At 43.4% G+C, this 22922-nt stretch overlaps 2 protein-coding genes across 5 annotated transcripts in view; one reads left to right on the top strand and one right to left on the bottom strand.

Annotated features, from left to right (window-relative positions):
• UBAC2 (UBA domain containing 2) overlaps window positions 1-22922 on the bottom strand; it is a 273789-nt gene that overhangs the window by 130424 nt on the left and 120443 nt on the right. For all 3 annotated transcript variants that reach the window (XM_073569527.1, XM_073569525.1, XM_073569526.1), the window contains exon 6: window positions 7593-7716. In XM_073569527.1, the coding sequence (XP_073425628.1) occupies window positions 7593-7716 (124 nt within the window). The remainder of the gene's footprint in view (window positions 1-7592; window positions 7717-22922) is intronic.
• The window catches only part of LOC141084683 (G-protein coupled receptor 183-like), a 41079-nt gene continuing 31950 nt past the window's right edge, over window positions 13794-22922 (top strand). The window contains exon 1 of one of the 2 annotated variants that reach the window (XM_073569524.1): window positions 13794-13872. The gene's annotated coding sequence lies outside the window, so the exon portion shown is untranslated. The remainder of the gene's footprint in view (window positions 13873-22922) is intronic. The other variant, XM_073569523.1, reaches the window with a different exon arrangement.

Below are 22922 nucleotides of genomic sequence, written 5' to 3' on the forward strand. Positions count from 1 at the left end.
TAGCGATATCGCTATAGCATCACCGATTTTGTGACGTTATAGCGATATCGCTAGCGATATCGCTATGTGTGATACTTACCTCCGACCGGCTCCCCCGCTGTCCATCGCTGATCGCGCGAGAATGTCCGGCTCCATTTCTCGTCGGGCGCTTCCTGCTGTGACGACGAGCGACGCGTGGAGGTGGGCGGGAGGACGTCAGGATCGCTGAGTGTGAAAGGTGAGTATTGTGCGCTGCGTCACTGCTGCATCGCTGGTGAGTCTGCCTGTGTGACAGCTCACTAGCGATCATTTAGCGATGCACCAGCGATCCTGACCGGGGTGGATCGCTGGTCGGATCGCTGGTGCATCGCTAAATGTAAAGGGGCCTTAAGGGTCAGGAGTTGTGATGAGCGAGTGTGCTTGTTACTCGAGTTTTCCGAGCATGCTTGGGTGTTCTCAGAGTATCTTGGGCGTGCTCGTAGATTATGTTTGTGTCTCCTCAGCTGCATGATTTGCGGCTCCTAGACAACCTGAACACATGCAAGGATTGCCTGTTTGTTAGGGAATCCCCACATGTATTCAAGCTGTCTAGCTGCCGCAAATCATGCAGCGGCAGAGACACAAACAATCTACAAGCACACCCAAGATACTCGGAGAACACCCGAGCATGTGTAAAGAGGAGAACCGGGCCGTGGGTACCTGTCCTGTGCCAGGTCTGTAACTGTCGGGACTGTCTCCTCTGTTGTCCGGGGGAAAGAGTAAGAGACAGAACAGACCTTTGCACCCAGGAACAGGGGGTGTGGCTAAGCGGCAGCAGCCACAGCACGTGTGGAAGCAGTCAGTGTTGGGGGGGAACAGGCAGCAAGCAGCACAGTGAGAGGTGGGTCACCGGTGACCCATAGATCATTCAGAGATCCATAATTAACTTCTGGAGTGAGTTTGCTGCACTGAAAGTAAAGAGGCCGAATAATACTGCACGCACCACTTTTCAGTTCTTGAATTTCCACAAAAATTTAAAATAACCAATAAATTTAGTTCAACTTCACAATTGTGTCCCACTTGTTGTTGATTCTTCACCAAAAGTTTACATTTGGTATCTTTATATTTGAAGCATGATATGTGGGAAAAGGTTGAAAAGTTCCAGGGGGCCGAATACTTTCACAAGGCACGTTATATACAGTACATGTGGGAAAACAGTCCCTAGAAAAAAGCAAAATTTATTCATGTGTACTTTTGGGTGTGCGCCTTTAAATGCATGGATCTTTTCCTCTTTTTCATTGCATGCTACTCTCTGCATTGTGCAGCACCCCGGTACGTAATTAGATTCTATTTTATATACACCGTTAAGTAGTGCTCCCTATTTCTTTAATATTCCACAGTAGCTGACAGAGCGAGGTGCTGTGCGCTTTGTGATTGTGAGTACAGTGCATGTGCTCCATAGAGAAAACCGGGTGCTGGACAGACGTTTGCGGCCCACCTTGACAGTATCTACCTGCCCGCTCGCGTTGGACCCTGATAGTGCTGTGGCCTTGTTTGTTCCAGCCGCATAAACTGTGTGCAGAATTATTAGGCAAGTTGTATTTGAGAGGATTCTTTTAATTATTGAATAACAACTATGTTCTCAAGCAACCCAAAAGACTCATAAATATCAAAGCTTAATATTTTTGGAAGTTGGAGTGGGTTTTTTTTTTTTTTTTACGATTTGGCTATCTTAGGCCTGTTTCACACATCATTTTTTTTGGTCAGTCAAAATCCGCTAAAATGGCGGATAACGGATCCGTTCCTGTACTGATCACAACGTTTGTCACCGTCAAAGGAAGAATTTTAAAGGAACCGCTGCCTGGGGGGGAGGAGAGGGAGAGGGAGAGGGGGAGAGGGAAAGGGGGAGAGGGGGAGAGAGAGAATTTTTCAGCAGCCAGAACAGAGTTTAGGGTTAAATTTGCGGCTGAGTGAAGTCTTTCGGGCATGCGCAGTGACAAATGCGGATCCGGCCGCCCGAAAAAACGTTGCATGGTCCGTTCAGGCACGTCGGTGGACGTCAAAATTTTGGCGGATCCGCTAAAAAACGGATCCAACGGATGGCCATCTGTCAAGATCCGCCGGTAATGCAACTCAATGGGGGAAAAAAACGGATCCGCCAAGAAAAATGGCGGATCCGTTTTTTTGGAAAAACGGCGGATTTTGACTGATGGACAAAAACGGATGTGTGAAACAGGCCTTAGGAGGATATCTTTTTTCAGGTAACTATTACTGTGCAGAATTATTAGGCAACTTAATAAAAAACAAATATATACCCATCTCACTTGTTTATTTTCACCAGGTAAACCAATATAACAACACAAAATTTAGAAATAAACATTTCTGACATTCAAAAACAAAAAAATCAGTGACCAATATAGCCACCTTTCTTTACGATGACACTCAAAAACCTTCCATCCATAGATTCTGTCAGTTGCTTGATCTGTTTACGATCAACATTGCGTGCAGCAGCCACCACAGCCTCCCAGACAATGTTCCAAGAGGTGTACTGTTTTCCCTCCCTGTAGATCTCACATTTTATGAGGGACCACAGGTTCTCTAAGGGGTTCAGATCAGGTGAACAACGGGGCCATGTCATTATTTTTTCTTCTTTTAGACCTTTCCTGGCCAGCCACGCTGTGGAGTATTTGGATGCATGTGATGGAGCATTGTCCTGCATGAAAATCATGTTTTTCTTGATCGATACCAACTTCTTCCTGTACCAATGCTTGAAGAAGGTGTCTTCCAGAAACTGACAGTAGGTCTGGGAGTTGAGCTTCACATTATCCTCAACCCGAAAAGGTCCCACAAGTTCATTTTTGATGATACCAGCCCATACCAGTACCCCACCTCCACCTTGCTGGCGTCTGAGTCGGAGTGGAGCTCTCTGCCTTTTACTGATCCAGCCTCAGGCCCATCCTTCTGGCCCATCAAGAGTCACTCTCATTACATCAGTCCATAAAACCTTAGAAAAATCAATCTTAAGATATTTCTTGGCCCAGTCTTGACGTTTTATCTTATGTTTCTTGTTCAAAGGTGGTCATTTTTCAGCCTTCCTTACCTTGGCCATGTCCCTGAGCATGAAAAGGAGGATGAATGAACTCATGGAGATCAACATCCGACACTGCGGAGACACCATCACGTGTTTCTCAACGCAGTGATTCTAGAGCACTGCCCCCATCCCTTATGGGAAATATGTAAAACATGCAAAACAGAAGCCGCGGAGACACCATCACATGTTTCTCAACGCAAGCAATGACCAGCCAGGTCTTTGTCCGGGAAGGAACAACCACGGGAAGGGCAGTCTCCAATGAAGGAAACCACCTATGCCAAAACATGGTATCCATCCACATACAGCTGTTTCGGGGTATTGCCCCTCATCAGTGTGGAGTAGGAAACTGGCTGGTAGGAGCAATGCCTAGTAAAAAGACTATGAAAAGGAGGATGAATGAACTCATGGAGATCAACATCCGACACTGCGGAGACACCATCACGTGTTTCTCAACGCAGTGATTCTAGAGCACTGCCCCCATCCCTTATGGGAAATATGTAAAACATGCAAAACAGAAGCCGCGGAGACACCATCACATGTTTCTCAACGCAAGCAATGACCAGCCAGGTCTTTGTCCGGGAAGGAACAACCACGGGAAGGGCAGTCTCCAATGAAGGAAACCACCTATGCCAAAACATGGTATACATCCACATACAGCTGTTTCGGGGTATTGCCCCTCATCAGTGTGGAGTAGGAAACTGGCTGGTTTCCTTCATTGGAGACTGCCCTTCCCGTGGTTGTTCCTTCCCGGACAAAGACCTGGCTGGTCATTGCTTGCGTTGAGAAACATGTGATGGTGTCTCCGCGGCTTCTGTTTTGCATGTCCCTGAGCATGGCACACCTTGCGCTTTTTGATACTCCAGTAACGTTGCAGCTCTGAAATATGGCAAAACTGGTGGCAAATGGCATCTTGGCAGCTTCACGCTTGATTTTCCTCAATTCATGGGCAGTTATTTTGCACCTTTTTTTATCAATACGCTTCTTGCGACCCTTTTGGCTATTTGCCATGAAACGCTTGATTGTTCGGTGATCACGTTTCAAAAGTTTGGCAATTTCAAGACTGCTGCATCCCTCTGAAAGACTTCTCACAATTTTTGACTTTTCAGGGTCCGTCAAATCTTTCTTCAGACCCATTTTGCCAAAGGAAAGGAAGTTGCCTAAAAATAAGCACACCTTATATAGGGTTTTGATGTCATTAGACCACACCCCTCCTCATTACAGAGATGCAAATCACCTGATTTACATAATTGGCAGTTGGCTTTCAAGCCTATACAGATTGCAGTAGGACAACATGTATAAAAGGATGATGTGATCAAAATACTCATTTGCCTAATAATTCTGCACACAGTGTATGTTTATGGACTAGGGGTTCAGTGAAATGTGCCAGAGACCGACCGCTGCCGCCAGATGACCGACCGCTGTTAGCAACAAAACCATATTGGACAAGCACCGCACCAGCCGTTGTTGGCGCTACAAACTCCCAAGTAGTATCTGCCATTTGTGGAACTTCGGACGCGATAAGTGTACAAAAGAACTGCCGTTACCTAGTTCATTAAGTCTGTATATCTTTTTTTTGCAATTGGACTGTTTATTCCCCTGTTTAACCCATCCTCTCCCTGTGAGTTAACCTGTTCAACTAAAACAGTAAGAATTGTTAACCCTTGCTCTGCCTCCTGCCTGTCACTGCATCCCGACCCTGCTCACACTTGGCATAGTCGGCAGGATGCAGTCCACAGGCTCAGAAGAGACAGACCAAGCGGCCATGGGTGCCCCAAGGGCCAATATACTACTGGGAGCCATGCTGAGCAACCTCCCAAAGTTCACAGGGAGCAACACTTTACTATGTGACAGGACTGAGCGGGTCAAGTGCATGTTGAGGATGCACCCCATGACCCGAGCGAGGCAGGCAGAGATTGCCATGATGGTCCTGGATGGAGAAGCAAGGTGCTCTGTGATGTTCCGGCCACCACTTGAGCAAAACACCTTTACCAAGGTGTTACAAATCCTAGAGGAAACGCACTGGGACACTACGGACGTCCGGTAACTGTGCATGCGCTTGTTAGTCATTTCCAAAGGGAGGGGGAGTCGGTGACATAATTCATGAATGTGCTGCTGGAGATCCACGCTGCAATCGCTAAGCAGGATGACGTAGGTGTAGGACCTCCTGATATAATTTTGAGAGACCAGTTAGTAGCAAGTTTTAGGGATGCGCTGCTTAAACAGGCTCTGCGGAAGTGCTTGAGGGTTAATCCGCGTATGTCTTTTCTGGAGGTTGGGGCGGAGGAGCGCACGTGTGAGCAGAAGCAGGGGGTGACAGCCCTGGCTGGGAAGGTACGGAGCGGGGAGGTATCCGTTCTGTTTGCAACTGAACCAAGTAGGGTGAGCAAAATCCGGAAGGAAATCCAGGATAGGCGAGAAGAATGGTCTGACTTAATGAAGAAACCTCCAATAACCCTGGGCCCCTCCAGAGGCAGAACTGATCCCGAGCCTCACCAGGAAAAGAGACAACCTCGCACAGAAAGATGGCTGATCTGTTTCACAAGTGGGGACATTGGACATTACGTCGAGATCCCCCAACCGCCGTCCGTTAAACTAGTGGGCTCCGTGGCTGGGGAACGCTGCCCAGAGCCTGAGCAGTCAAGAAGAAGAAAAGGAAGTCCCACAAGTTAAGTTTCTCTAAGCAGTCTCATATGGGCCGAAATGGATGGTCGGGCCGTCTGCTGTTTAGTTGATACTGGTTCTCAAGTAACCACTATGCCCGAGACTTATTTCAGACGTCATTTTCCCGAGGCAACATGGCCTGAATGGGGCCCAATAATCAAATTGTCGGCGGCCAATCAATTGCACATCCCGGTCGCAGGAGTGGTCTGGATGCAAATCACTGTGTGCGGCAAAGATGTGGGCCGGAAAGGAGTCGTGTTAACCGCCAGGGACCCAGGCAATGGTTCCACTGTGACTCTAGGAATGAACTTGTTGAAAGAACTTGGGAGCATCCAGGTAAATGAGTCGGCAGATGTGTTCCTGAATCGTTGAAGCCCTCACACCCTCCAGAGAAAAGTGTTTCAACAGTTGATACTGAAAGACACGTCAAGTGAAGGAAAAACATTGGGGAAGGTGGTCATTCCGGCTGCTGCCAACCTCGTTTTACCGCCAGGTCAGACTGTGCTCACTCTGCCCATTCGAGCCTGTACCCCTTTTGTAGTAGAAGTCCACGTAGAGCCAGCTCTAATGGAACAACTACCTCAAGGGGTCCTCATTGCAGGGACGCTGGCCACTGTTCACAACGGAAATGTGCCAGTGCAATGTGTCAACCTAGGAGAGGACAATCTTACGCTACCGCCCAAGAGTGAAGTAGCACAGATAATGGGTATGCCGGAAGAGATGATACCACCAGAGGCCGTTCAACTGACAGTGAAACAAGGGGATCCCTCGACAGTGGTCATAGCGGTCTCCTCTGAGCCACCACTCAATCACCTTAAGGAAGGACGCCGAGTCCTGGAGCAGATGCGGGCTGAACTAACAGATCTCTCACCACAACAGGTACAGCACGTGGTGCTGGAGCGATACCAGGATGTTTTTCGCCCACTCAACCTGACTCCACTACTCAACCTGATTTACGCCGCACAGAACGAACAACAGCTGGAATACCACCCAATTGTTACAAACAAGACCAATCTATTTGGCAGGAACTCTCACCCGTGGAATGGCGAGTGTAAGGAGGAGAACCGGGCCGTGGGTATCTGTCCTGTGCCGGGTCTGGGACTGTCGGGGCTGTCTCAGTTGTCTGGGGGAAATAGTAAGAGACCGGACAGATATTTGCACCCGGGAACAGGGGGCGTGGCTAAGCGGTAGCAGCCACAGCGCACGCAGAAGCAGTCAATCTGCCTGTCACTGCATCCCAAACCTGCTCACACTTGCTTGGAAAACTCGAGTAAAGAGCACACTCGTTCATTACTAGTCAGGAGCAGTGCCGACAGGGAGAAGCAAAAAGATTGACTGCAAGTGCACTGATAAGACCACTAGTGCACTCGTGAACATAGTTTGCATATCAATAAAAGCTGAATTTTGATCCAATGGTGCATTGGATGGCGCTATATTGGTTAGCTTTCATAGTGCTTTATACTGCCATCATATCCCATATTATATGATCTGTCCGTTTTCCTGAATAAGTACTTGTATTTCCGGAGAAGTAACATTGATTGAATGCTTATTAGATTGTGTTGTGCTGATCAAATCAGCCACTCTGTTCTAGGATTTCATGGTTGCGGAAGTGAGGATCAGAATGATAGAACACAGAAAGATTTCATTTTTATGTTACTTGCACTTAAATATATAAAGTGGCAGGGTCTGTAGGAAATTAAGTGATGAGCTTCAGTATCTATGATGCCTATAACTGGTACCCTTAGTGCCAAAAGAACTGCAGTCTGCATGGAGCTTTTGGAAATACTTGGTTCCTTACTGCATACATTTTTTCTAAGCAAAATATAAATGGACTGAACATTTTAATTATTGTCAGCAGTATGACAGATGAAATGTTACCTACCTGTAGTCCCACTATGTACACCAAAGTTTTATTGGTGATTGGAAACCAACCAAATATGTGAGCCAATGGCACCCGTGGCATGGAACAATAAAACGGCACAAACAATGCGAATACTGGAGACAAACTGTAGAGAAAAATAACAGAAATAAATCAGCACTGGCAAATATAAGGTAACTTACATAGCTGAAACACTATTCAGACATATCGTAAAATCACCTCGACATGCGTCTGCTTACAGAGCACAAAGTAGGAATACAGGTACACAACCTCGTGACATAGAAGAGAGAATGAGGCAATTTCAAAATATAAAAGTAATGGGATCAATAAATAAAAAAATAAAATGTACCAATATACAGTAGTTTTTTCACTTCAAGAAAACCAGAATGGATTCAGCATAAATTTGCATTCCATCTTCATAAAAGCCATAGCACACAGCGTATATATGGTAGTAAAAATGTTACCTTGTATCTAGCACGGCTGCACCCCTAACCATTGCTATGGAGTGTGCCCTGCAGAAGTTCCACAGACCTCACATAGATGTGTCCAGCTGAGTGTCCCAGCTCAGTGATGGACACTCCAGGAAAACCCAAGCCAGTACTAAGGAAGGTGTGGATCTCAGGCCTGTACCAAAGCAGCTCTGTAACACCAGCTTGTAGCTTCATCTCCCTGTAAGGATCTCATGTATCATTCCAAAGACTTTGCCACTAGGTGCTTTTAAATTAAGGTGTTATAAAATACCCTAATAACACTATATAATTGCGAGCAAACTAGGATTTGTCTTCTGTTGTCACTGGCTATATGGCTAATATGTGAAGATCCCCAACAACAAAGCTTAAACTTTTATTTAATATACTTACAAACTGGACCGACACAAATGAAAACACACTGACATAAAATAAATTAACAAGCTCAAAGTCGATATTAAGATGAAATGATACTGTTGAAAAATTGTTAGATAAGCTACCTAACCCTACTCAGTACCTCAAGCCGATACTGCCTAGTCGCGTGGTTGGCACCCAAAGATACGACATTGGCGCCCCCGCTCACCAATGGCTGTCCCTAGGATGCTCTAGTAGACACTAATATAAACAACTCAATACATAGATAGGACCTGAAGTATCCCAATGTGCTTTAAAGACTGTGCCGACATGCTTATAGGACCAGATGTGCCCCCTAGTGCATACCATTATACACTGCTCAAAAAAATAAAGGTAACACTTAAACAACAGAATATAACTCCAAGTAAATCAAACTTCTGTGAAATCAAACAGTCCACTTAGGAAGGAACACTGATTGACAATCAATTTCACATGCTGTTGTGCAAATGGAATAGACAACAGATGGAAATTATTGGCAATTATCAAGACACACTCGATAAAGGAGTGGTTCTCCAGATGGGGACCACAGACCACATCTCAGTACCAATGCTTTCTGGCTGATGTTTTGGTCACTTTTGAATGTTGGTTGTGCTTTCACACTCGTGGTAGCATGAGACGGACTCTACAACCCACATAATTGGCCCAGGTAGTGCAGCTTATCCAGGATGGCACATCAATGCAAGCTGTGGCAAGAAGGTTTGCTGTGTCTATCAGCGTAGTGTCCAGAGGCTGGAGGCGCTACCAGGAGACAGGCCAGTACACCAGGAGATGTAGAGGGGGCCTTAGGAGGGCAACAACCCAGCAGCAGGACCGCTACCTCAGCCTTTATGCAAGAAGGAACAGGAGGAGCACTGCCAGAGCCCTGCAAAATGCCCTCCAGCAGGCCACAAATGTGCATGTGTCTGCACAAACGGTTAGAAACCGACTCCGTGGGGATGGTCTGAGTGCCCGACGTCCACAGATGGGGGTTGGGCTCACAGCCCAACCCCGTGCATTGATGCTTGGCATTTGCCACAGAACACCAGGATTGGCAAATTCACCACTGGCGCCCTGTGCTCTTCACAGATGAAAGCATGTTCACACTGAGCACATGTGACAGACGTGACAGAGTCTGGAGACGCCGTGGAGAGCAATCTGCTGCCTGCAACATCCTTCAGCATCACCAGTTTGGCAGTGGGTCAGTCATGGTGTGGGGTGGCATTTCTTTGGAGGGCCACATAGCCCTCCATGTGCTCGCTAGAGGTAGCCTGACTGCCATTAGGTACCGAGATGAGATCCTCAGACTCCTCGTGAGAACATATGCTGGTGCAGTTGGCCCTGGGTTCCTCCTAATGCAGGACAATGCCAGACCTCATGTGGCTGGAGTGTGTCAGCAGTTCCTGCAAGAAGAAGGCATTGAAGCTATGGACTGGCCTGCCCGTTCCCCAGACCTGAATCGGATTGAGCACATCTGGGAAATCATGTCTTGCTCCATCCAGCAACGTCACGTTGCACCACAGACTGTCCAGGAGTTGGCGGATGCTTTAGTCCAGGTCTGGGAGGAGATACCTCAGGAGACCATCCGCCGCCTCATCAGGAGCATGCCCAGGCGTTGTAGGGAGGTCATACAGGCATGTGGAGGCCACACACTACTGAGCATCATTTCCTTGTCTTGAGGCATTTCCACTGAAGTTGGATCAGTCTAATTTGATTTTCCACTTTGATTTTGAGTATCATTCCAAATCCAGACCTCCATGGGATATTAATTTTGATTTACATTGATCATTTTTATGTTTTATTGATCTCAACACATTCCTTTATGTAATGAATAAAGATTTGCAACTGGAATATTTAATTCAGTGATATCTAGGATGTGGTATTTTAGTGTTCCCTTTATTTTTTTGAGCAGTGTATATTTGATATCATATCATGCATGGAAAGGGTATGTTACTTATCAGAAAAAGGTCTTTAAATAATTGCCTCAAGGTGTTTCACCATTAAGCTAATCAGGAGGCCTGGTGCAGAGATGCCAACTCATGATATTCAGAATTAGTGAGCCCGTACTCCAGATGCCCATATTTAAATATCCCACTTCATCTATAGTCTTGGATTTTTGCATTCTGTGCAAGTGAGGGCATTGCTCAGCCTACTTGAGCAGGACATTACATTTAAAAAGAGTCCCAAGGCTGAGGTGTCCAGAGTTTAGGACCCAGTCCTTTGTCTGCCCTTATTCACACAGGTTATTCAACCTTACCATGTGTCAATTCTGCTGGTGAAATGGTTTTTATGCATTTTTTTTTAAATAAAAAACAGTGTTTCAGTGTGGAAATGCACATTTGATTTTTACATATTTAGTTACAGCAGGATTTATGATTATTTTGCTTCTTGTAGGTTTTGTTTAAAGGCTAATGTGAATATGCGTTTACATGTTGCATGTATACTAACTCAAACTCCAGCTCAATGTGTGCAATTTTTTCACATAGGATACTACACCTCCTGTGCACATGTCCGGAAGTGGCATTAATTGGCGCCACTGTGTGTTCCATGCTGGCACGTATGAGATATTCCAGCCCGCGATTGCACATGTCTGTATGTCTTTTACCCTGGCTGTGCATGTCAGGATCACATTTGATCCATTAAAGGGGTTGCACAGTCAAAACCGATAAGTCTGCAGTCAATCTGTGTGACTTCAGACTTATGAATCCACCCAGGGCAGGGAATGGGACAATGAGGGATGTGGGGGATTGGGATGAGAGGAAGGTGGACTTCTAATGGACTTATGAACAGGGGGGTGGGGTGGAGGAAGATGTTAGATATGGATGTAAAATGAATTGGGTGGTGTAGAAGGGTGCTAAGCCCGATAGTGTCCTCCCCCATATCACAATTTATTGTGATGCTATCAGGGATTTAAAATTTATTGGGGCGTGGGAGAGGAGGGGGTAAGTTGCATAGGACCCTTTATAATGAACTGAAAGGTGGGAAAAGACTCTGTTGGGGACTTGTAATGAATTGGGAGGTGGCGGAGGATACTCAGTACCTGATAGCGCCTTCTCCCACTTCCAAATTCATTATGATGCTATCAAAGACTTAAAATGAATGATGGGGACACAGGACAGGGATTAAGGCTATGTGAACACGTTTAGGATTTGCAGAAGAAAATTCTGATGCATATCCTAATGTGTTGTCAGGAAGAAAGTTGCGTAAAATACATTTATTTTTTTCACATTTTTGCCATGCCTTTGTTACGCACGGGTGAAATATGCTGCAATAATTTACATTATGCAGATATTACTCTGCTGCAAATCTGCAAGGAAAAAATAAGCAGCGTGTGCATGAGACTTCAGGGATCGCATTCACTTTTCCTGTACTATAAAAGCTTGCATATATTCCGTGTGCACATAGCCTTACAGGTAATTGGGGAGAGTCACAAACTGAATAATTTATATTATGGGGTGGCAGAGATTATACTTAATGGGGGACACAGTGCTGCTTATCACTTTATATTTTTAATGGTGCGTGGCTAATAGTATAATAATGGTGGGGTACATATCTGTATTCAGGGGGAGAGACACATGTATGATACAATGTATGTGACCTTGTTATTTTTCAGGGCCGCGATGATCATCGTGACAAGACGAGTCATGGCTGGGAGATGTCGACATGAAGGTCTGACCAGATGGAGAAGAAACAGAAGAAAGCAGCTCTAATCAGATGAGACGTCAGCGGTAAGTGGATGTAGATATTATTCTATACCTAAACTGTATTGACGAGGAGTGATCATTTTTTTTTTGTAAAATCCTTTATTCTACATTCTCACATTTGTGTGAAATGTTCGTGTGCTTCCAGGTTTTTTTTTTATCGGATCGCACACGGACTCAGAGTTTTATAGGTCCATTCACACATACATGAAAATCACGGATTTGAGAATGAGATCTGAGAGGGTCAGAGAATGTTCTGTTCTGATCCAATTTTGAGGATCAGAATAAGACATGCTCAATGCGTATGTAAAGGCGGGCAGCACACGGATACAGGGATGTAGCTTTATTATGTATAACACAGTCCCTTAGTATATTATGTACTCACTTATTATGTATAGCAAAGTCCCTTAGTAGATAGTGTACTCACTTATTGTGTATTGCACAGTCCTTTAGTATATAGTTTACTCACTTATGTATAGCACAGTCCCTTAGTATATAGTGTACTCACTTATAATGTATAACACCATCCTTAGTTACATAGTTTATTCTTTTATTATGTATAACATCATCCCTTATTGCGTAACATCATCTTTAGTTATACATGGTGCCGTCCCTTATTATATAGCTTCCTCTGCTGTTATGTACAGTGCTGTCTCTTACATAGTTTACTCTTGTTGTTTTTGTTCTTCACAGCGCCCACTTTTATTGCATAGTCCCCTCTCTTGTTAGATATAAAATGACTGCTGATGGAGCAGCCGGTGACCAGACGACCAGTCCATCAGCTCCTCCATTAGAAAAGAAGCTTTCCCATGCTCCATCAGCCATCATTGCATTATACATCTAACAAGACAGGATGGTATATAATAAAGAACAGGGCTCTATATAATCCGATATGTAAGGGACGGTGCGGTACATAACAAGAGAGAGGGCATTGTGTAATAAGGGACGGCAATATTCATAATTAAGGATACTATGTAAAATATATACATGCATGTGTGTGTCACCATAAAAGGAGGGGGGCCCCAGATACATTTCTTGCACAGGGGCCCCAAGCTGTCAGTGTCCGCTCCTGGGTTGTTCATTACTCAAAATTGACATTTGGAAGTAATGAAAGCGAGCTGCTGCTCTCTGACTTCCTCTGGATGTCAGTAACGTCCAAACGAAGGGAGCTGGAAGTAGAAGCTGATTGGCTGCAGAGGTTGGGTAAAGTTTATCATGGACGTTGCTTTAATGGTGCTGCTATTAATCTACAAGGGAGAAGGGGTTGCACGAGTAAAGGACAACTCCAACAAGAATTTTTTTTTCATACCAGAAAAAAAGGAGTCAACGAGGATTGTAAAAACCAACACTATGGATCCAAACTGAAAAAAAGATTACTTTTCATGCATCAAAAAAAAATCCCCAAAAACCTGACGTGATGCCAGCAGAATAGCAGACTTTCCAATTACAGCTTTAAACCTCTCTGACCATGCCCTCTGCTCTAATCTATTATTTATTATGTTCTGACAATTTTATTATAGCCTTTATTTAAAAAAAAAAAAAAAACTTTTCAGCTTTCACTTCCCACAATCAAGTTGTAGACAGGCTAGTGAGTTCTAACCACAAGCAGAAAAATGCTGATTATGACACTGCCGAAGACTCAGGGAAACTTGTCTTGAAATCAAAGGGAGGGAACATTTCACACCACCACGTAGAAGAAAGCAGACGGAGAGAAGCATCAGTTCTGTAAGTATCTCATTATAGACTGGGAGGAAATCATTATTTAGATCACACGACGGCTCGGCTCTTACTACGTGCTGTATAATCTATTCTAAATGTAAGGGGAAATTAATTTCTCGGGTTAGAAAACATTAGTATTTGACTTGATGGTGTAGGTCCACACTATTTACACTGGTGGACAGTAATCACCAGCAGTCCTGTAGCTTTATGACTGAGACTTTTTCTTCTAGTGTGATTCTGATAAGTAATTCTAAATGAATCGTCATATGAGCAATTCCCTGAGCTACAAGTTTGTATTCCTAAAACTCATCTTTGCAGAATAATGAATTCTTGAAGAAAAAAAAAATTTGAAAACCTTTGGAAAGCTTTATGCCGCCCAGAATAGATTTACACTGACAAACGAGACATGGTCTGTTCAATACATGATGTTTCTTCTTCCTTTACCAAGATGTTGTAGAAACCTCTGTCTCAGCACTGGGTGTCGATGGTTTTCAGTGTATTTCCCCAATTAACCACTTAAACCTTCAAGAAATAGGATATGTTAAAAAATGTGCTTTAAGGTAAAAAAAAAAAAAGATACAGTATATAAAGAGGCTAATTTATCACACAGCTAAGATGTATATAAAGAAGCTAATTTATCACACAGCTTGTGCCAGAAATCTGTTGTGAAACTGTTAAAAAATGTTGCTAAATTTTTGCAAAACTCACACATTTTGCCCCTTTTGGTGTCTTTATGCCAGAACTGCCAACTTTTCGGAAAGTGAATTAAGCTTAATGTGAAGCTGGGATGGTCAAATGCATCAATAAATTAATAGTAATCTAATGCGGAAAAGTGGTGTAAATTGTGACACTAAGGCTGCGTGCACACGCTGCGGAATCCGCTGCGGATTAATCCGCACGGATTTTGCAAAAACCGCAGATAATCCGCAGGTCCAAAGACCTGCGGATTATCTGCGGTTTTGCCTGCGGTTTGGTCCTGCGGATTCACTATCTCCACAATGGTGGAGATAGGAACCCGCAGCGGTTTCCGCAGAAAGAATTGACATGCAATTCTTTCTGCGGATTCAAAACCGCAGCAAATCCGCGCGTTTTTTTCCGCAGCGTCGGCACAGCGTTTTTTTTTTACCATTCAAATGAATGGTACTGTACACCGCAGCTAAAACTGCTGCGTGTCCGCAGCGGCCAAAAACACTGCGGAAACGCAGCGGATTCCGCAGCGTGTGCACACAGCCTAATATATTGGGCATGGCTCAGAGGTTAGAACTGTAGCCTTGCAGTGCTGGGGTCCCCGGGGATGCCCTGGTTTTTTCTGGTGGCTCCAGCCCCTCTCCCCACTCCAATGACAAACTGATAGGGAATTTAGTCTGTAAGCCCCAATGGGGACAGTAATAATTAATTAGCGCCATAAATTCCACATCACTTTACTGAAAAGTAAAATAAATAATATACTGGGGTATATCTTGGCGCATTAATACCCATGTGGTCAAAATTGTTGGTACCCCTCGTTTAATGACAGAAAAACCCACAATGGTGACAGAAATAACTGAATCTGACAAAAGTAATAATAAATCAAAAATCTATGAAAATGAACAGATGAAAGTCAGACATTGCTTTTCAACCATGCTTCCACAGAATTTAAAAAAAAAATAAAACTCATGAAATAGGCCTGGACAGAAATGATGGTGCCCCTGAAAACAATGTGACAAAAGCTACTTGTTAAATCAAGGTGTGTCCACTAATCAGCATCACAGGCGTCTACAATCTTGGAATCAGTGAGTGGGCCTGTATAGAGGGCTACAGATACTCACTGTGCTGTTTGGTGACATGGTGTGTAATCACACTCAACATAGACCAGAGGAAGTGAAGGAAAGAGTTGTCTCAGGAGATTAGGAAGAAAATGATAGACAAACATGTTAAAAGTAAAAGTTATAAGACCATCTCCTAGCAGCTTGATGTTCCTGTGACTACAGTTGCACATATTAATCAGAAATTTAAGCTCCATGGGACTGTAGCCAACCTCCCTGGACATGGCCACAGGAGGAAAATTGATGACAAATCAAAGAGACGGATAATACGAATGGTAATAAAAGAGCCCAGAAAAACCTAAACAGATTAAAGCTGAAGGAACGTCGATGTCAGATCGCTCCATCCGTCGTTGTATGAGCCAAAGTGGACTTCATTGGAGACAACAAAGGAGGACGACCTTTGATGGAAAATAATCATAAAAAAGCCAGACTGGAATTTGTCAAACTACATGTTGACAAGCCACAATGCTTCTAGGAGAATGTCCTATGGACAGATGAGACAAAAATGGAACTTTTTGGAAAGGCACATCAGCTTTATGTTCACAGATTGACAAATGAAGCATATCAAGAAAAGAACACTGTCTGTGTGAAACATGGAGGAGGCTCTATTATGTTCTGGGGTTGCTTTGCTGCATATGGCACAGGGTGTCTAGAATCTGTGCAGGGTACAATGAAGTCTCAAGATTATCATGGGATTCTAGAGAGAAATGTGCTGCCCAGTGTCAGAAAGCTTGGTCTCAGTCGCAGCTCATGGGTCTTGCTAAAGGATAATGACCCAAAACACACAGCTTAAAAACTCCCAAGAATGGCTAAGAGGAAAACATAGGACTATTCTGAAGTGGCCTTCTATGAACCCTGACCTATTGAGCATCTTTGGAAAGAACTGAAACATGCCATCTGGAAAAGGCAACCTTCAAACTTGAGACAACTGGAGCAGTTTGCTCTTGAGGAGTGGGCCAAAATACCTGTTGAGAGGTGCAGAAGTCTCATTGACAGTCTGATTGCAGTGATTGCCTCAAATGGTTGTGACACAAAATATTAAGTTAAGGGTACCATCATTTCTGTCCAGGCCTATTTCATGAGTTTTATTTTTAAATTCTGTGGAAGCATGGTTGAAACGCAATGTCTGTCTTTCATTTGTTCATTTTTATAGATTTTTGATTTACTATTACTTTTGCCAGATTCAAGTTATTTCTGTCACCATTGTGGGTTATTCTGTCATTAAACGAGGGGTACCAACAATTTTGACCACGTGTGTATTAATACATAAAGTGACACTGGTCAGATTTAAAAAATATGGCCTGGTTATTAAGGTCAAAATTAGCTCCATCACTAAGGGGTTAACTTGAGTTCAACTGCAAAACATATGAAAAGAAATTTTTAGAGATTATGACATCATTAGAAAGGATCGCTTCTTTAACACGAGTAAAATCTTAAAGATGAGATCATGGAGGAGTATAAGAAAAACAAAAAAGATGTGTGGGTTTAAGGACTGATATGAGTTCACAAGAAGCGTTAAATGATAAGACTTCGGAGAAAGACTAATCAAATTACTATTCAACCCCTAAACATCAACAGTAAGTACCACCGAATGCAAGAAGACTCAGAGACCACAATGTCTTGGAGGCAATGTTGAGAGCAGTCAATGTCTTCATTTCACTGAAAGGTAGCCCACATGTGCAGCTGGGACCTGCCACCACCGGCACTGACTCGGGTATTCATCCAATAACTAAGCCAATACTGACTAAACCTTCATAATGGGGAATACACAAAAACCATGCCACAAAACCTAAGTTTGAATGCAGCGTTTTACTGCCAAAAGAGAGCAAAAAAAAAAAGCAAAAATGCTGCATGTGAACACAGCCTTACATTAGCAGAGAAACTATGGATTGAGTATTACAGGGCGAAACTGGAGCGCAATAGTGAGGTCTTTTTACATGTCAATTACTGCTGAAGGGATTATGGGGAAAAATCTAGTTTTTGTTTTAAGTGGGATTATAAAAAATAGTGTCAGGTACTGCAAAATGTGAAGTGGACCTATATGTTTTATTAGACATGAATGTATAAAACCTGAGTAAAATACCAAGCAATTTAGATAACATGCAATCAGAACAGTTAATGGAAATCTGCAAAGTTGCTTTTCTCATTAGTTGGTTACTAATAAACACCAAAGAGTGAATTTAATGGTGTGTGATCCTCACTCGTTTAGTACTGTAGCTGAAACATTTGTCAGACTATAGAGTTTAGGCCTGTCTCACACTTCAGTTTTCTGGCGTCAGTCAAAATCCGTTGTTAGCAGAAAAAAACGGATCTGACGGATTTGCCTGGCGGATCCGTCTTTTCCCCATAGACTTGTATTAGCGACGTATTACGACGGATGGCCTTCCGTTTCCTCCGTCATGCGACGGATCCATTGGAAAATCAGTGTTTGTCAGCCGGGAAAAACGTCCATAGGAACTTTCTTGTCACCGTCGAAAAGGTGGACAGCGACAGATCCGTCGTCTGCTAGAATGCACGCCTATGGGCGATGGATCCGTCGCTGTCCGTCAAAAAACGGATCCGTCGTCTGATTCCATTTTTTGCAAAAGAACATGCCCGGAATCATTCCTCTTACTTTAATTTAACACCAAAAGCTTTTCTGGCACCAAAAATTCTCTCTCTCTCTCCAGCTTCGACGGATCCGTCGAACAAATGGACGAAACGGATGCAAAAACCGCATGAGACTGATTAAACGGATCCGTTTATTTGGAGGATCCGCTAGATGGATCCGTCGAAAAAACTGATCCTTTGCATCCGTATTTCACTATTTTTGACGGATCCGTCGTTCTGTCAAGAAGACGGATTTTGTCTGACGTCAGAAAACTGAAGTGTGAAACAGGCCTAATTCTGTTTGCATAGTGTCCTTTTAGGGTATGTGCACACGGTCAGTAGTGGTTCAGGATTTGCTCAGGATTTGACGCATGGTGAAATCTGCACCAAATCTGCTTCTGAGGTCACTGGAAGGTCACCTGCGTTTTTGATGCGTTTTTGATGCGTTTTTTCATTGCATACTTTTTTTGTCACTTCAAATAAAGCTAACTGAAAGTTGGCTTCTGGGAAGTGAAAAAAAAGTGATTTCCTGTTTGCAGATATATTGGGGAATGTTCACACGGTCAGTAAACACTGCGGGTTGGACGCTGCGCACATCCGCAATGTCCAACCTGCAGCATCCAGCTGTTACAGTATAGTGGATGGGATTTCAAGAAAGCCCATGCACATTATGCATGCACTGATCTCCGCCGCTCACCCGATGGACATGCGGTGCGTCTTTCCATGAAATCCCATCCACTATGCTGCAACATCTGGCTGCTGCGGGTTTGACGTTGCGGAGGAACGGAGCGTGCAACCCGCAGCGTTTACTGACCATGGGAACATACCCTTATACATGTTGATGAATCACCTGTATGAGCCATGATTGATGATACAGGTAATTTGTGATGGGTTGACATATGCAATCACAGTGCAGCAATGTGCAGAGTGTATGTGGACTGACAACTGTTCCTACAAAAGCCCATTCCTGTTTACACAAGAACAAAGACTGCCAGGAATCAAAGATTTTTATGTTCGGTTCTGCTTGTTTTTTGGTTTTTGCTTGACCTCCTTGACAAATTTACACAGGTTTTGATTGAGGACGTTCATTCATTGTCTATGGGATGGTCGGAGATTGACAAATACAGCCCTCATCTACTGTATTTCTGCAGTCCCATAGACACTGCTATGTTCAGTCAGGGCATTTCTTGTGATCAGACCCCCTCCGATCGATAAGTTATCACCTTTTTTGTGGATAGTTGATAATTTTGCAATGATAGGACCAACACATTAAATGTAATGTTAACTCAACATGGGATCTATAGAGAGGGAATAACATAAGTAATTCACACATTCAAAATAAGGGATCATTCATATTTCAGCTTTTTTCAAACACAAGAAAAACTGACCAAGCTTCCTCAGTGATTTTGGTCAGTTTCATCAGTTTTTGTTGTAAGTGAGGAAAAAAAATGGTTTCTCCACCTTCTATATAGCAGTCTGAGAAAATCAGGCTGCACTTGGACGGCATCAAAGTGATGTCAGATTTTTTCACTGACACCGACTTGCATTGTCAATTTTGATCTGTCATTCGGATCGATTTCAAACATGTCCTTCAATCTGCAAAACATCACGTACATGGGAACAACCCCATATATTATTATAGGTAAGAATGCGAGCCATGAAAAACACAGACAGCACTCGCAAGCAAAAAACGGCAGTCTGAATGAGCCCTAATAATAAAGATCTACTGTGTAGAGTACATTGAGGCCAAAAATACAGGTCGGTAACTACAAGGTTTCATATTGAACACGACACATTGGTTTCTGCAGCTGCATAAAGAACAGTCACACATACCGTAACTTTACGAACTTTCATCACAGCGAAGAGGTGTGTCTGATCATGTGCTTTACAAATAAGTCTTCAAAAAAAAAAGCCATTTTCGGGTGCTTGTGCTAGGAACCCTTCATAGTAGCATATAAAGTTGCTACATGTCATGCACATTTTTATACAATTTGCGCTGGAATTCACATTTATGAAGTAAAGCTTCTCAAAAGTATTCACTGATCACACTGATGGTCATCTGTCGTCTCCCACCTTGGTAAGGTGAAGGTCTGTATTCACTCAAGAAAGATTGTACCCATGAACTGACGGTGAATGATCAATCCAGGATAAAGGAGATTTCTCTGATAATATATATTACAAAGTTTCTCGTCTTCACTCGTACTATTGATCCCCCCCCCCAAAAAAAAAAAAAAATGACAGTTAAGCTAGGGTCCCATTAGTGTATCATATCCGGTGCGATTTGCCAATAACACTCGGCACCTGCTCTGCTGTGAGCGAGAGCAGAGTGTCAGTGCTCTGTCTCCCATCCTTTAGCTGTGCAGGAGACAGAGAAATCGCACTGCACTCAGGTGATATCTGAGTGCAGTGCGATGTTTCACAAGCACACATAGACTTATATGGGTGCATGCTGAGCAGGAAATAAAAACGCCACTGAGAACGGTGATAAAACAAAAAAAAACTAAAAGATGTAAACTAACCTATTGACCCTAGCATTTTTGGGTGTGGATTACATGTACGTTTTGCCCACAATACATGTTTAATAAAGTTAGTTTTATTGTAAAAAAAAGAAACACTGAAAACCCTGTTTGATGCATTTTTTAATTCAGAATCACACCGTTCTAGCACCACATGTGCAATCTACCCCTCAGTCTTCTGTATACCTGTCTCTGCGGATGACATCCTGTATACAGTCATGACTCGTGAGGAAGACTGCTTAGTGCAGTCGAAACGCGTCGACTGGGTCTGTCGACCATGAACATTTTCTTTTGTACGCACTATATTTTCTTTTGAAAAAAGAAAAGAAAAATCCAGTCCTGTTGAGCCAGACTCCCAATTTTTTCTAACATCCTGTATACCCCTGCAGCCAAACACTAGCCTCAGTGGTATATGGCATATACTGCAGCCACCTTGCAATCAACAAGAAGATTGTCATGGAAGACAGGGGATGCAGTCTCTGCTCTATTAACACTCAGTACTGAGGATCTGCTCTCTTGAAGTTGAATGGTGGATTGTAAAATTCTTGGCCCAGTCATTCTATGGGGAATTTTTCTTCAAACATGTGAATGGAACATTCTAAAACCACATTCACATGCACTGAACTAAGTGTGGTGACGACACAAATGGAAGCATCCCCTAAGTATCAGTAATGTAAGTTCCATATGAATAATAAAACACTCACTGGTGGATATCTTCTACTGTTTATGGTGCTGCTCAGGCTCGGACTGGACTAGCGGGGAACAGGGAAATTGCCCGGTGGGCCCCTGTGCAGATCTGGGCCCCAAACCCCCCTGCATGGGCAGCACTTGCCATAATTCACATGATTCAATCTGTACAGAAAAAAGCAGCATCTCATCATTAACCAAACTAGTCAGATTATTATTCTATAGAGATATAGGTAAATTTGTGATTGAGGGTAGTGTAATATTTGTATGCAGGTGAAAGGTGGGCCCCCCAAAGTCCAAGTTACTGGTGGGCCCTTGGTACCCCAGTCCCGCTCGGTCATCTTGTGACTGTAGCTCTGGTGGTGTCGGTTGGTATACCCCCAAAATAGTATTTTTTGGGATATACAGGGGGAAGTTGGAAACTGATAGGCAAGTTTGTGGGATGCAGCACATGAGCAGTTAAAGGTGGTGCCATCTGTTCAGGGGCTCAAAAACTGGTGACAGGTTCCCTTTAATGATGAACTGATTATTTCACCCACAGGAAAATAGTGAACCATTTATAAAGAGGTCAGTACAAACTACACACAAGTCTTTATTCAGGCGTCATACCTTTTTTTTTTGTATACGTGAAAAATCAGAGTGTCATGAGTGTTTTAAATCCGATTTTCATCAGTGCTTGGTCAGTGTCTCATCAGTGATTTTTATGTAAAGACAAAATATAAATAAATCATAAAAGGTCCTCCATTTCGTGTTGTTGAACTATTCTTGCACAGTCTCTAGAAGGAGGTAGGAATGGAGGTCTGTGCACCATGGCATAACGATGAGGCAAAGTGCCTAATGGAGGGAGAATTTTGTTTTCAGCTCGTCATAGGAATGTAGAATTTGCGTTTTATAGCTAACTATGTCAGAGAAGTTAAGCAAGCCAGATTGCGTCCAAACTTCTGTAAATGAGTGGGTTAAACTTTCAGGGAAATTCAGATGGAAAAGGAAGGAAATAAGGGCAAAATTCGTTGATGTCAGATTGAATTTTTTAGAGCAGACCCTCCATCTAGTATGCATCATTGAATCCAATAGTTCTCTTGACATTCCAGATCAGGGAATAAGGGTGATCTGGGGCTAACCATAACTTTTCAATCTCCATCCATTTCGTGTAGGCAGGTTTAGAAGACCACTTTGGGATCATGCGGAGGTGCGATGCCCAATAATAATGAACAAAGTTAGGTGCTGCTAGACCTCCCATCTTTTATCAGCCAAAACTACCGACTTAGGAATTCTACGACGTCTTCCTGCCCATATGAAATTTAAAGTGACGTCTTTAAAAGCACGTAAATATCTGAGTAGGACCGATATGGGTAAAGTCTCAAAAAGATATACCATTTTTTGGGAGGATAGTCATTTTTATTGCTGAAATGCGTCCAAATAGTGAGAGAGGAAGTGATTTCCATTTTTTTCACTAAGC

Source organism: Dendrobates tinctorius, unplaced genomic scaffold (assembly GCF_039654945.1).
Source record: "Dendrobates tinctorius isolate UK_male_01 unplaced genomic scaffold, ASM3965494v1 ptg000026l, whole genome shotgun sequence".
NCBI classification, from domain to species: Eukaryota; Metazoa; Chordata; class Amphibia; order Anura; family Dendrobatidae; genus Dendrobates; species Dendrobates tinctorius.